Consider the following 14,656-nt stretch of genomic DNA (forward strand, 5'->3'; position numbering starts at 1 on the left):
CCTGCTGCAGTGTCTCTTCTTCCTCCTCCTCCTCCTCCTCCAGTCTTCCCCCTCAGCCATCCTCCAACCACACTGGAGGCTGCACTGCTAGTTGCTCCGGATCCAGGCTTCGCTGTCGAGTACAAACAGCTTCCTTTCTCAGTCCGGAGAAAAAGGCATTGAGTCTGTGTCTTCCCGCTTCCCTCTGAGGTCTTCAGAGTGGCGACTGTCACCAGAGCGCCAATGCCAGGCTGTCTTGCATCCAGCCCTAAGGGAAGCCCGTACCCCATGCGACCCCACTCCCTGCTCAGGTAAACATCTGCAGGCCTGGGGCAGGAAGTCAAACTTCCACGGCCTGCAGGTGGAGCTGTTGGGGCTTGTCCTCCTCCCAACAGACCACCGGCCTTACAGCGATTCTTAGAGCACAAGACCCAGGCTCTGAGGCCCCGGATGAGGGGCAGGTCTCCCAGGCCCAGCTCCAGTCTGCTGGGGAAGGGCAGAGAGGTTCTGGAGCACTTCTGGAGCATCTCCCGGGTGGAGCCCGTCACGTTCAGACAGGGGTAATTGTTGTTGTTATTCTGCTGAAGCATGATGCTTGTTGTCTGCCTCATCTATGTTTTAACGGATTGTCCTTACTTATCCTTAATCAAAATGCAGCCTGTCAGGTCAAGTTGAGTTTTCATTTGTGAGAGGAAACGCTGCCACAATCAAGGGTCTATTCTTGACTCAAAGCGTGACAGTGAAAAAGTGAGAAGATCTGAGTTTAGTAACACCACTCTGGCCATTGTGAAACAGCTGATAGTAGTTGGCACTGGAAGAGAGGGACAGAGAGCTGACTCTCTTGTCAATATCATGTCTTAACAGTTCATCCACACGACATCTGGGTCTTTGGACAGAAGACATGAAAAACAGAGTTTTCTGGCAGCGAGCTGCACTTGTGCTTCTGTTTCCCTTTATTGCTCAGTAGCGTGGAGTCTCCTGATGAAGAATAGGAACGCCCAGGTCAGATGTCCAGCTGTCAGTGCTGATGATAGAGAGGATAATGAGATGTTTGTTTTTCTCCCAGACTGATGCTCAGCGACGCCGTCACTGTGGGCCGGCCTCGCGTCACTGTGGACTGACTCAGCTGTCACAAAACAACCTATAGAGGAGTGGGACAAAACAAGGAAATTAAAAATGAGAGTGATGGGCATTCATGAAAGAGAAGACCTCAGCAGTTATGGTTAAATTAAAAATATATGGTTAAAATAGCATCATGCCAGGAGAGGACACTATCTGGCTCTCACCTGCATTTGTCTTTACAGTAGATACAATATTCTTAAAAAATAAAAAATAAAAAATTCAGCAGAGCTTTGGTTTGACTCTGATTTACTGGATTACAGCTATCCTGTTTGTGGGGGTGTGAGCCTGTCAAAGGTCATATTGGAATCCAAGTGGCTTCTTTTCATCCAACTCCTACACAAACAGGCCTTAGTTTTGTACAAAAATGTGCGTTCACACCATATCCAGCATGGTGCCAATTAGATTAGCTGTTGCATCAGCCGCACATTTATCAAATGGACCAAAAATGAAACACAGGTGGCCACAAACCCATAAATCCACTCCTCGTGCCTACACGGCTAAGGGTTTAAGTGACTTTAATAAACAGCCTCATGCATGAGCGATAAAAATAGGTTTGGGCCACGCATATCGCACTTTTAGCCTACTCATATCAGCAGGCTGTGTACCACTGTGAGGCGGATGAACCACGTCAAACCACACACTGTACCAGCAAAACCAGTATCCTCAGCCAACATGCCCTGAGAGGACTAAAGCGTCTGTTGTTTCTCACCTCAATCGATGCCTCTGTGTCACAGGTTCGCCTTTGAATAAACGTGTCCTTTACCTAACGTGTCCCTGCTCGCTTATTGTTTACAGACGAAGCCTATCCATCCCTCCGCGGGCTCTGGAGTATCCTTCAGTGGGATCAGCGCCACCACATCCCTCCAGTCGGCCTGCACCACTGGCGCTACAGCGCTTCAAATCAGTCAGATATGCGTTCAGGTCTTTCCCATCGTCTGAATTAGAGCCGAGCGCAGCGCTGGATCTGTCCTCGGTATCTCCCCCAACCCGTTCGGCCATTGCGCATCATCTCATCCACCGCGGCTCGGCATCACGCGCCGCCGCATCTTACCGCAGTAGCCTCCGGTGCTCTCAGCGAGCAGGATGACGGAGAGCTAATTTGACTTGCAGCCCACTCACCTATATGAGGGGGGATTGGTGCCTGTGAGAGGCAGGGAGAGGTGAGGCCGGCGGAAGTGTATAAGGGGTTGTTGATGCCACACTACTGTTGCTCATGGACGTGCACAGACACTTTGGGGACAGGGGCCCAAGTGAGAAAGAGGGCTCCTCACACATTTTTTTCACCAACATGTCATCATCAAATTATAATATGCACAAGTTAGAAAAAGGAGTAGGAAGAAGTATGCACTTAAAAAAAAAAATCCCACCCCTTTCTACTCATCAAGGTTTATATCTAGGCCACTACGTAATTATCCATATCAATATAGGACATATATATATATATATATATATATATATATATATATATATATATATATATATATATATATATATATATATATACTACATACATAAAAATATATAAAACATATGTCTAAAAATTACTTTTAGACTCTTTTCAATCATTTTTAATTTTGATAGCCGTCGAATAGATGATATATGACAAGAAACTGAAATGAAAGTCAGTCTCATATGTAGGGGTGTAACGGTACACACAAGTCACGGTTCGGTACAGGTCGGAATAACAGACAGGCTACTAATTGAATGTAGCCAAAAACTAAAATCTGCGTTTCTAGCGACGCACCGTGCATCCGTGAAATAGCGCTGCCGCTGACGGACTAGTCGCGAGCTGCTTTACACAGTCTATGGTCGCGAGCCGTCGCGTTGTGTTTCACTGAGAAACCACACGGTGACATGTGGCAGGCGGCTCCTCTAACTTCACACTCTCTTCACACTTTTCTTCTTCGTCTGTTATGACGGTTGCTGGCAGCTTTGAGGCTCATTACCGCCACCTGGATTGGAGTGAGGACTCAACTTTTTTTTGAAACATTCACTCAGACGTATTCGTCGTGTGACTGTGTGCACCGAACCGTGACCCTCATACCGTGACAGCACGGAATGAATACATATGCCGTTACACCCCTAATAGTGTGTCATATCCATCTCTCTCTCTCATATAGGCTACAGTAGAGACATATGTCATATAACATTTTGTATGGGATAACATGTTTTTCATCCTGTTAAGTCAACTGAATACAGTACAGATCAAGCTCTGCAGTATCTTGCCTCTCTCCTTCCCTCGCGCTATGGCACTGTTTGCTCCTCATACTGCATTAATATCCCCTCACATACACTCACCCGTGTAGCCTACGTCGCACAGCATCATCACAGCAGCAGATGAGTGGACTGGGAACACACACACACACACACACACACACAATGGGAAGACGTCATCCACCCCTTGAATAGTTCATCACTTTCTCCTCCAAAGTCCCTCCTCTCCAGGCAGCTTTCAATAGTACTCATTCATGTGTGCCGCTGTGCCTCTGATCTGCAGTACAGAGCTTTTCACTCTCTCACTTTTCTCTGCGACTGATTGAGGTTTCATCTAGAAGCTGAGACTATTATGTTCCTGAAATATTTTTGCTGTGCTGTTTTTTTCCGCATTTGTTCTTAATTTATACGCAGCACTGTTTTTAAAAGTAGAGACTGGAGTTTTTGCTCAAAAATAAACACTAGTATACATACACAAATGAAATCCGTCTTAATCATGGGTTTCCAGTCCTGTGTGGTGGTGCCTTTGTGACTGCTCCATGTTGCTGTGACTATACATAACTTCAGTTCTGCAAATTCATCATTTGTTCTGTCACATCCAAGAGGTTGTACAGGAGTCAGGTCTGTAGACTGAGGAGCTCTGGAGTTCACTGAGCTCAACATGATGTTCATGAAACCAGTCTGAAACGACTTTAGTTTTGTGACGTGGAGATTCATCCTGCAGGAAGTAGCCATGTAGCCATCAGAAGACTGGGATGAACATGGTCAATAACAATACTCAGTACAACAGTGGCCTACACATCATGATTGACTGGTATTGAGGCCAAAAGTGTGACAAGAAAGCATTCTCCACATTTTCAAACCACCACCACCACCACCACCAACCATCTACTACCTCAGCACAAATCCAGATCCTTCAAACATTTTTTTCTAGCTATAGCTCACCCAAGAGTGTGTATGCATTACTAGCTTTTCTGTCAGCTATAACCTTTCTGTTGCTTCTCCTCTTACTTCTCTCAAAACAGATATTTTTTGGCACCAGGAGAGAAAAATATAGGATCTATGGGCTATATTCTGCTTCCTGCTAACAGAGAACTGGATAAAGGGTACAACTGAACCAGTGTGATCCTCATTTTCAAAGTAAAACCTTTTAAAAGGAAAGTGACTTTTGTAAGAGCGTGAAAGTTAGGTTTTGGTCTAGATGTGCGAATGATTCAGACTGATGAATGTTGGAGGTGTACACAAAAAATACCACTAAACACCAATAAGAGGACAGCTTTTACAATAATTTCAGACAAAACAACAGGTGAAGGTCAAAACAATAGTGAACAATCAATTCATTTTTGTGTGAATATCATTTTATTGTAACATCTTAACCAACAGCCTTTCCAATGCAGCTTTGACAAAAACACTTGTCACTGAAACTCCTTATCATCTAAAAGAAATGAAGACTTGTTTAAACCAGTAAAGTAAAAATCTCTATACACATGGATACTACTCAGTGCGTGTTACCTTGACATGTCACTATTCTCGCCCCAGCTTTTAAAAATCTATTTCTCACCTGCAAAACAGGCAAAGTGTTAAAAGTTGTTAATGTAAAAATGTGGGAGTGGATTTGTCAGGACCTCTTCATGCATTTTATCACACGATTTCATTCCTTCTACCAACCAAGGAAAGTAAACCAAGTAAAAAGTGTTCATTCTCAAATGCTTCACATCCACTTGTATAACAGCACTATAATTTTGAAAAAATGTGATCCTTTGCATCCTGTGAAGTAAGTGACATACTTCACATATAGCAAGTTTATGGCTATGAGTAATGTATCAAATCAGTTCTTTTCAAAAGTTTTAACTGTATACTAGCACATGTATAGTGACAGTTACTTGTTTTCAAATGGTAGTTATTGCATTTGGGAGTGAAACTTGAAACTATAAAATAAATATCTAATAGACAGCACAACGCTTTTCTCCCTGCATTTCAAAGTAATTCATAATTTAAATGGAGGACACACTTTTTTGAAAAAATTAGGAAAAAGGCACTTATTAAAAATGTTGTCATTAACCTGACATTATTCATTTCAACGTCTGTAAATTCTTCTGTAACATCTTCAGAAATATTTACATAAGAAACTGAAGAATGTCAGTGTTATTAAAAACATTTTAATCAAAAAGAAAACATGCCTTGGTCCTCTTGTTCTTGATCCCCTCTTCTGCCTTTAGAGGACATATTCTGCTACATGATGGCTTGCCACTCCTTAGCCAGTCATTGTAGCAGCCTTAAAGTAACGTAATTTTTAGTGGGATATTTTCAAATGGTTAGAAGAAAAAGGTCTTTACCTTTAAAACTCCTTTCACTTATTTTGTTAAAGCGCCCAACATCACAACATTTTTTCTCAGCATCAGTCAGGGTGTGTATCAAAGCCTCAGTCACAAAATATACAGTGGTGTCTTTTTCTGGCAGTGTACAGTAAAAACATAAATACAAAAATAGATTAGCAGCAGGTTGGCCTAAATGCTCAAGAGCAACCTGTAACCAGATGGTCACAGGTTTGATCCCCAGATAGAGTCCAGAGTTTCCTGCTCACGCACTGTGACTATCTCTGGGTAACAGCACGAGCAAAATGCTTATAATATAAAACTATGGCCGAAAATGAAAATAGGCCATCTTCTCAAATAGCTCACACTTTTCCTTCAAGACAAACAAAATAGGTTATCAGGTCAAAAAAATATAATTTCTACTCTTGACTCTGGCGAATATGAAAATAATTACATTTTGGATTGAAGGGCTACTGCTTCAAAAAAGCAATTATATAGTTATATTTACATAAATATTACTCTGGCCTGTATTGTAGTGGTTCAAAATGAATAATTTTGAACTAATTATAAAATCATGGTCAAATCCATGCTGATGTAATAAATGACTCATTCCAGCGCATTTTGAACACACAAACAACAATAAATAATGAAGCAATATGACATGGTTACATTCAGAGTCAAACCAGTAAAACCAAACAAAATCTGATAAATAATTTGGACTAAACTAACAAAATTTGCAGAATAACAAAAAACAGGCACATTTAAAAATGGAAAAAAAGGGAAATATATATTACTCTATAGCTGTAATAATGACAAAATTGCTGGTTAATGAAATGTAATTGTTTTTCATCACAATCATACTTCACTATTAAAATATAAAATAAAGACTTTTCCTTAAGAGAGGTTTGTCATGTTGCAGTTAGCTTACAAGAACACTGCGACCTCGCCAAAGAAATACATACAAATGAAAAGACATTTAAGATATCATTACAGCATCTTCAGTAGTTTAAGTCTGACATCTCTTGAGTTGTTGTCATGACTGTCGAAGATTCACCTGTTTGTGTTTCTGTGGTAACTGTGCGCTGGGTGATTCTGGTGGTCTTGGTCACCATGGTGACATTTCCTTCCTCGGTGAATGAGACTTGGTGGTCCTCTGACATTTCTTGCGAGGTGAAGACAGGCCCTGAGGTGTGAAGGCAGAAAGAGCCCAAGACGTCGACCTCACCTCCAACCTCTCCCTTGCGCTGGGCTTGAGGAGAGCCCTCTGGGGTTATCTGGAGAAAGCCTGGGAGAGGAGGAGAGGAGAGGAAACAAGAACAGGCAAGTAGAGAAAGCAAGGGGGAGAAAAGGTGGAGTAATGAGGGAGGAGTGTAAGAGGGGGAAAGGAAACTTAGCCTTGTGTAGTAGAGACAAGATAGGAGATTATGTATTAATGAATTATAGAACAAAAACAAAAATATAAAAGGTAATAGAAAGGACAAATTGTGTGTAATTAAGTGCACATTGTGATGATAATATGGTAAAATAATGATAGAACACTGGTGTGAACTATAACATTTATACAATATCAACATTATTGGCAATTCTTGAAGATTTATACAATTATTCACCTTATCTCATACTGCACATTACAGTCTGGAGAAACTTTTCTTTTTTAAAGACGTAAAGGTAAAAATGAATACAGTAAAGGCTGCACATTTACTGGAAAGGGAAGGTCCACAACTCAACTCCATTGTTTGCAACATTGGCCTGTGTTAAAAATCTGTATCTCTATAAACATGCAACTCAATCCATAAAATACCTTGGAATCCATATCTCACATTCAAATTGAACTTTACGCCACTGTTACACAACATCAAAGAAGCTCCCACTATCCCTAATTGGCCACATTGCATTAAACACTACTCTCTCTGCCTGGTGGAAAGCAAATGAAATTCTCAACCTTCAACTCGCCCTGTGTAGCTCCACTCCGGACACAACCCCATGTTCAAAATCAACAGAAAAACAATCAACTTAACATCATGGAAACAGAGAGGAATAACCAGCCGAGGGGACCTTTTCAGTGATGGCTCTCTCATGACCTTCGACCTACTGAAACAAAAATTCAACCTCCCCAAAAACTGTCAACTTCAATACCTACAGCTAAAAGAGACCATATTGATACCCGCAACTTTCATAAATCGACCTCACGTTGCTCATGAAATTAAATTCACTCAAACCCAGGAAACTTCTTTCCCAGATCTATAAACTGTTCTCACATCATGACAACACCACTTCGCTACCAACACATAAATGGACCTCAGACCTACAGATTCAACAACAGACACCAACTGGAAAACAATTTGTAACAACACATTCACCATGTCATCCAACACTAACACAAAGCTAATTCAATACAAAGTACTACACAGAACACACATCACCATAAAATGCACCTGATTACCCTCACTGGTACCAACACCTGTACACACTGTCCAACCATAACTACCCCTATGCACTCTGGTACTGTCCCCCAGTCAGACAATTTTGGTTGGAGGTCATGGGAGAGCTATCCAAGATCCTTAGCCTCAGCATCCCACTCTCCCCCACCATAGCCCTGCTTGGTGACCTCTCCAAAACATCTTCAAACATTCATCCACAACCATTGCCAAAAAACATAATCTTACTCAACTGGAAAGACAGAACAAAACTATCAATAAAACATTGGTTCAATCTGCTAACCTACACTGTTCATCCTTTTTCTTATGTCTTATTTTTACTTATTTATTTATTTTTATACATCTATATATTTTTTTCCTTTTCTTTTCTTCTCTCCTCTCTTCTTCTTTTTACTCCCAAAAATTTCAACACCCCTCAAAAATGCCTGCTCAATAGTTATCACAAATTCCACTCCCTCCTTTTATTTTCTGTTCTGTCCTAGTTTGTTTGTTGTTGCCCCTTGTCCGATGCTGTTCTGTACTTGTCTAACTGTCTCGTAATGTGTGCATAAATGATAAAAAAAAAAAAATCTGTATCTGAGCCTAAAGCTAAGAAAACCCTGGTTAGTTTTGTGGAGATTTGACAAAATTTTTACTGAAGGCTCAGAAGACATAACACAATGAATTTAAAAACAAGACACAATTCTCAATATTCATTAATAAAAAAAATCAAGACATTTATTCATCTATTGCCTCATAAAATGCTAGATATTATCAATTTCCATGTCTAATTTTTTTTTCAAATATGCTGTTCTTCCTGTTTGAGATTTTTGTTATCCTTACCTGTCGAGTGAGGCTTCAGAGTGAACTTCGGGACCTTGAACCAGTGGGAGGACTCTCTTTCTTCAGAAACTTTACTTTTGCTCTCCACCTCACTCCAAGCCTGGACCTTTGTTGACTTGAACTCCATTGTTGAAACATCAGGTGACTCTGAGCTGTCCCTGTCCAGCATATCTGTTCTGGCATGAGATGACACCACATCCTTGGAAGTCTCCTCACTGAAACTTGTGAACATCTTGCTTGATTTTGCTTCAAAACCTTTAGCATCTCCCCCGACTTCTGCTGCTGATGAACCCTTTCCTTTAACACTCAGTTCTGTGTCTTCCTCCCCAGTTGCCATCTTGCCATATGGACTTGTCAACTCCACCTTTGGAAGTTTGATTTTGCCACTGAATGTCCCTTTATCGTCCTTGGAGCCCTTGTGGGGACTTGCATTTTTTTCACCATTGAGACTTGAACCTTCACCCTTGAGGGTGACATCAAAGGACCCTGACTTGCCAGGAGAAAATGACACTTTGGGCATTTTCATCTTTCCTCCTTTTGACTTGTCCCCAGCCTCCTCCCCTCCCTCTGTGCTCACAGCAGCTGATTTATCTTTAGATTTCCCATAGTTTGGCTTAATTTTTATTTTGGGCAATTTCACTTTGACGTCTCCTGCCTCAGCCTCGGCAGTTGGCTCCTCTTCTTGAAACACTGTACATGGAGAAGGTTTATCTATTTGTGGAGGATCTACCAAGACGAACACTGCTTTCTTTACTTTGGGCATTTTAGGACCCTCATACTGAATTTCTGCCCCAGAGATTCTTCCCTCGGGAGAGGACATAGCAGGTAATGGGACACCAAACTTTGGGATTTTGATTTTCTTGCCTTTTTCTCTTTTGTCATCATCTTCATCTTGAGATGTACCAATATCAAACTCTATGTCTGGGATCCTGGGAACTTTGATTTCTGGTGATGAGAGGTTACCCTCGCCCAATGGTTCTAGGTTTGCTGAATCTTGTTTGGTGTTTAAACTAACACCCGGTAATGTGACCTCTGGCACTAGGACATGAGTATGACCTTTTTCCTCTTTATGAGCATGGTGAGTTTCAACTTCAACTTCATACTCACATCCCTCTTTAACCAAGCATACATGTTTGACTTTTTTTGGCATTCCAATCTTGAATTTTGTACCTTTGACTTTAGGTCCCTTTACTTTGCTGCTGACTCCTGTTGTGAGATCTAAGTCAGGTAGTTCAACTTTCTTCCTGTCCTTCTTGCCCTCTCCTCTATGCAGTCCTATATCAAGTTCCAAGTCTCCTTTTGGACCTTTAATATCAATTGTTGGCATCTTGATTTTCAGACCTTTGTGTTCTCCCTCATCATGCAAATGTGCTTCTGCATGGGCCTCTGTGTCTTGCCTGGACATACTGACTCCGCCCCCTTTACCCTCTACTCCTCCAATTTTTCCTTTGGGGAGAGTGATGCCAACATCTGGCATTTTCAAATGAGGCATTTGTAATTTTCCTCCTCCATCTCCCTCCATTTCAGCTTCTGGACCTTTAATTTTGCCTTTTGGGAGAGAGGTATTAACACCTGGCATTTTGAATTTTCCATCTAAATCTCCCTTTATCTCAACTTCTGGACCTTTAACTTTTCCTTTAGGCAGTGACATATCAATCGAGGGCGTGCTAAAGTGTGGTAATTTTCCACTGTCTCGTTTGACCTCAGCATCTGGACCTTCAATCTTTCCTTTGGGCAGTGAAATATCCAAATCTGGTATTTTCATGTGAGGCATTTTGAACTTCCCTCCAGTACCTCCTTCCATTTCGACTTCTGGACCTTCAATCTTTCCTTTGGGCAGTGAAATATCAAAATCTGGCATTTTGAACTTCCCTCCAGCACCTCCCTCCATTTCGACTTCTGGACCTTCAATCTTTCCTTTTGGAAGTGAAATATCAACAGAGGGCATGCTGAGGTGTGGCATTTTGAATTTTCCAGCGTCCCCTTTGACTTCCACCTCTGGACCTTCAATATGTCCTTTGGGTAATGAAATATCCAAATCTGGCATTTTCATATGAGGCATTTTGAACTTTCCTCCAGTACCTCCCTCCATTTCAACTTCTGGACCTTCAATCTTTCCTTTTGGAAGTGAGATATCAACAGAGGGCATGCTAAGGTGTGGCATTTTGAATTTTCCACCTTCTCCTTTGACCTCCACCTCTGGTCCTTCAATCTTTCCTTTGGGCAGTGAAATATCCAAATCTGGCATTTTCATGTGAGGCATTTTGAACTTTCCTCCCTTACCTCCCTCCATCTCAACTTCTGGACCTTCAATCTTTCCTTTCGGAAGTGAGATATCAACAGAGGGCATGCTAAGGTGTGGCATTTTGAATTTTCCACCTTCTCCTTTGACCTCCACCTCTGGTCCTTCAATCTTTCCTTTGGGCAGTGAAATGTCCATCTCTGGCAATTTCATGTGAGGCATTTTGAACTTTCCTCCCTTTCCTCCCTCCATCTCGACTTCAGGACCTTCAATCTTTCCTTTGGGCAGTGAAATATTAAAGTCTGGCATTTTCATGTGAGGCATTTTGAACTTTCCTCCGGTACCTCCCTCCATCTCAACTTCTGGACCTTCAATCTTTCCTTTCGGAAGTGAGATATCAACAGAGGGCATGCTAAGGTGTGGCATTTTGAATTTTCCACCTTCTCCTTTGACCTCCACCTCTGGTCCTTCAGTATTTCCTTTGGGCAGTGAAATATCCATCTCTGGCATTTTCATGTGAGGCATTTTGAACTTTCCTCCCTTTCCTCCCTCCATCTCGACTTCAGGACCTTCAATCTTTCCTTTGGGCAGTGAAATATTAAAGTCTGGCATTTTCATGTGAGGCATTTTGAACTTTCCTCCCTTACCTCCCTCCATCTCAACTTCTGGACCTTCAATCTTTCCTTTTGGAAGTGAAATATCAACAGAGGGCATGCTGAGGTGTGGCATTTTGAATTTTCCACCTTCTCCTTTGACCTCCACCTCTGGTCCTTCAATCTTTCCTTTGGGCAGTGAAATATCCAAATCTGGCATTTTCATGTGAGGCATTTTGAACTTTCCTCCCTTACCTCCCTCCATCTCAACTTCTGGACCTTCAATCTTTCCTTTTGGAAGTGAGATATCAACAGAGGGCATGCTAAGGTGTGGCATTTTGAATTTTCCACCTTCTCCTTTGACCTCCACCTCTGGTCCTTCAATCTTTCCTTTGGGCAGTGAAATATCCAAATCTGGCATTTTCATGTGAGGCATTTTGAACTTTCCTCCCTTACCTCCCTCCATCTCAACTTCTGGACCTTCAATCTTTCCTTTCGGAAGTGAGATATCAACAGAGGGCATGCTAAGGTGTGGCATTTTGAATTTTCCACCTTCTCCTTTGACCTCCACCTCTGGTCCTTCAATCTTTCCTTTGGGCAGTGAAATATCCAAATCTGGCATTTTCATGTGAGGCATTTTGAACTTTCCTCCCTTACCTCCCTCCATCTCAACTTCTGGACCTTCAATCTTTCCTTTTGGAAGTGAGATATCAACAGAGGGCATGCTAAGGTGTGGCATTTTGAATTTTCCACCTTCTCCTTTGACCTCCACCTCTGGTCCTTCAATCTTTCCTTTGGGCAGTGAAATATCCAAATCTGGCATTTTCATGTGAGGCATTTTGAACTTTCCTCCCTTACCTCCCTCCATCTCAACTTCTGGACCTTCAATCTTTCCTTTTGGAAGTGAGATATCAACAGAGGGCATGCTAAGGTGTGGCATTTTGAATTTTCCACCTTCTCCTTTGACCTCCACCTCTGGTCCTTCAATCTTTCCTTTGGGCAGTGAAATATCCATCTCTGGCATTTTTATGTGAGGCATTTTGAACTTTCCTCCCTCCATCTCGACTTCAGGACCTCCAATCTTTCCTTTGGGCAGTGAAATATTAAAGTCTGGCATTTTCATGTGAGGCATTTTGAACTTTCCTCCCGTACCTCCCTCCATCTCAACTTCTGGACCGTCAATCTTTCCTTTTGGAAGTGAGATATCAACAGAGGGCATGCTGAGGTGTGGCATTTTGAATTTTCCACCTTCTCCTTTGACCTCCACCTCTGGTCCTTCAATCTTTCCTTTGGGCAGTGAAATATCCATCTCTGGCATTTTCATGTGAGGCATTTTGAACTTTCCTCCCTTTCCTCCCTCCATCTCGACTTCAGGACCTCCAATCTTTCCTTTGGGCAGTGAAATATTAAAGTCTGGCATTTTCATGTGAGGCATTTTGAACTTTCCTCCCGTACCTCCCTCCATCTCAACTTCTGGACCGTCAATCTTTCCTTTTGGAAGTGAGATATCAACAGAGGGCATGCTGAGGTGTGGCATTTTGAATTTTCCACCTTCTCCTTTGACCTCCACCTCTGGTCCTTCAATCTTTCCTTTGGGCAGTGAAATATCCATCTCTGGCATTTTCATGTGAGGCATTTTGAACTTTCCTCCCTTTCCTCCCTCCATCTCGACTTCAGGACCTTCAATCTTTCCTTTGGGCAGTGAAATATTAAAGTCTGGCATGTTCATGTGAGGCATTTTGAACTTTCCTCCCTTACCTCCCTCCATCTCAACTTCTGGACCTTCAATCTTTCCTTTTGGAAGTGAGATATCAACAGAGGGCATGCTAAGGTGTGGCATTTTGAATTTTCCACCTTCTCCTTTGACCTCCACCTCTGGTCCTTCAATCTTTCCTTTGGGCAGTGAAATATCCATCTCTGGCAATTTCATGTGAGGCATTTTGAACTTTCCTCCCTTTCCTCCCTTTCCTCCCTCCATCTCGACTTCAGGACCTTCAATCTTTCCTTTGGGCAGTGAAATATTAAAGTCTGGCATTTTCATGTGAGGCATTTTGAACTTTCCTCCCTTACCTCCCTCCATCTCAACTTCTGGACCTTCAATCTTTTCTTTTGGAAGTGAGATATCAACAGAGGGCATGCTAAGGTGTGGCATTTTGAATTTTCCACCTTCTCCTTTGACCTCCACCTCTGGTCCTTCAATCTTTCCTTTGGGCAGTGAAATATCCAAATCTGGCATTTTCATGTGAGGCATTTTGAACTTTCCTCCCTTACCTCCCTCCATCTCAACTTCTGGACCTTCAATCTTTCCTTTTGGAAGTGAAATATCAACAGAAGGCATGTTGAGGTGTGGCATTTTGAATTTTCCACCTTCTCCTTTGACCTCCACCTCTGGTCCTTCAAGCTTTCCTTTGGGCAGGGAGATATCCATCTCTGGCATTTTCATGTGAGGCATTTTGAACTTTCCTCCCTTACCCCCCTCCATCTCGACTTCAGGACCTTCAATCTTTCCTTTGGGCAGTGAAATATTAAAGTCTGGCATTTTCATGTGAGGCATTTTGAACTTTCCTCCCTTACCTCCTTCCATCTCAACTTCTGGACCTTCAATCTTTCCTTTTGGAAGTGAGATATCAACAGAGGGCATGCTAAGGTGTGGAATTTTGAATTTTCCACCTTCTCCTTTGACCTCCACCTCTGGTCCTTCAATCTTTCCTTTGGGCAGTGAAATATCCAAATCTGGCATTTTCATGTGAGGCATTTTGAACTTTCCTCCCTTACCTCCCTCCATCTCAACTTCTGGACCTTCAATCTTTCCTTTTGGAAGTGAAATATCAACAGAAGGCATGTTGAGGTGTGGCATTTTGAATTTTCCACCTTCTCCTTTGACCTCCACCTCTGGTCCTTCAAGCTTTCCTTTGGGCAGGGAGATATCCA

General features: G+C 42.2%; 1 protein-coding gene across 3 annotated transcripts in view; it reads right to left on the bottom strand.

Moving 5' to 3' along the window:
* Positions 1-5,125: 5,125 nt before the first annotated feature.
* Positions 5,126-14,656, bottom strand: part of prx (periaxin) — a 38,398-nt gene continuing 28,867 nt past the window's right edge. For all 3 annotated transcript variants that reach the window (XM_083985202.1, XM_083985201.1, XM_083985200.1), the window contains 3 exons: positions 14,396-14,615; positions 8,891-14,092; positions 5,126-6,915 (listed from right to left, as the gene is read on the bottom strand). In XM_083985202.1, coding sequence (XP_083841328.1) covers positions 6,629-6,915; positions 8,891-14,092; positions 14,396-14,615 — 5,709 coding nt within the window. In that variant the 3' untranslated portion in view covers positions 5,126-6,628. The remainder of the gene's footprint in view (positions 6,916-8,890; positions 14,093-14,395; positions 14,616-14,656) is intronic.

Source organism: Trachurus trachurus, assembly GCF_905171665.1.
Source record: "Trachurus trachurus genome assembly, chromosome: 13".
In the NCBI taxonomy this organism is placed as follows: domain Eukaryota; kingdom Metazoa; phylum Chordata; class Actinopteri; order Carangiformes; family Carangidae; genus Trachurus; species Trachurus trachurus.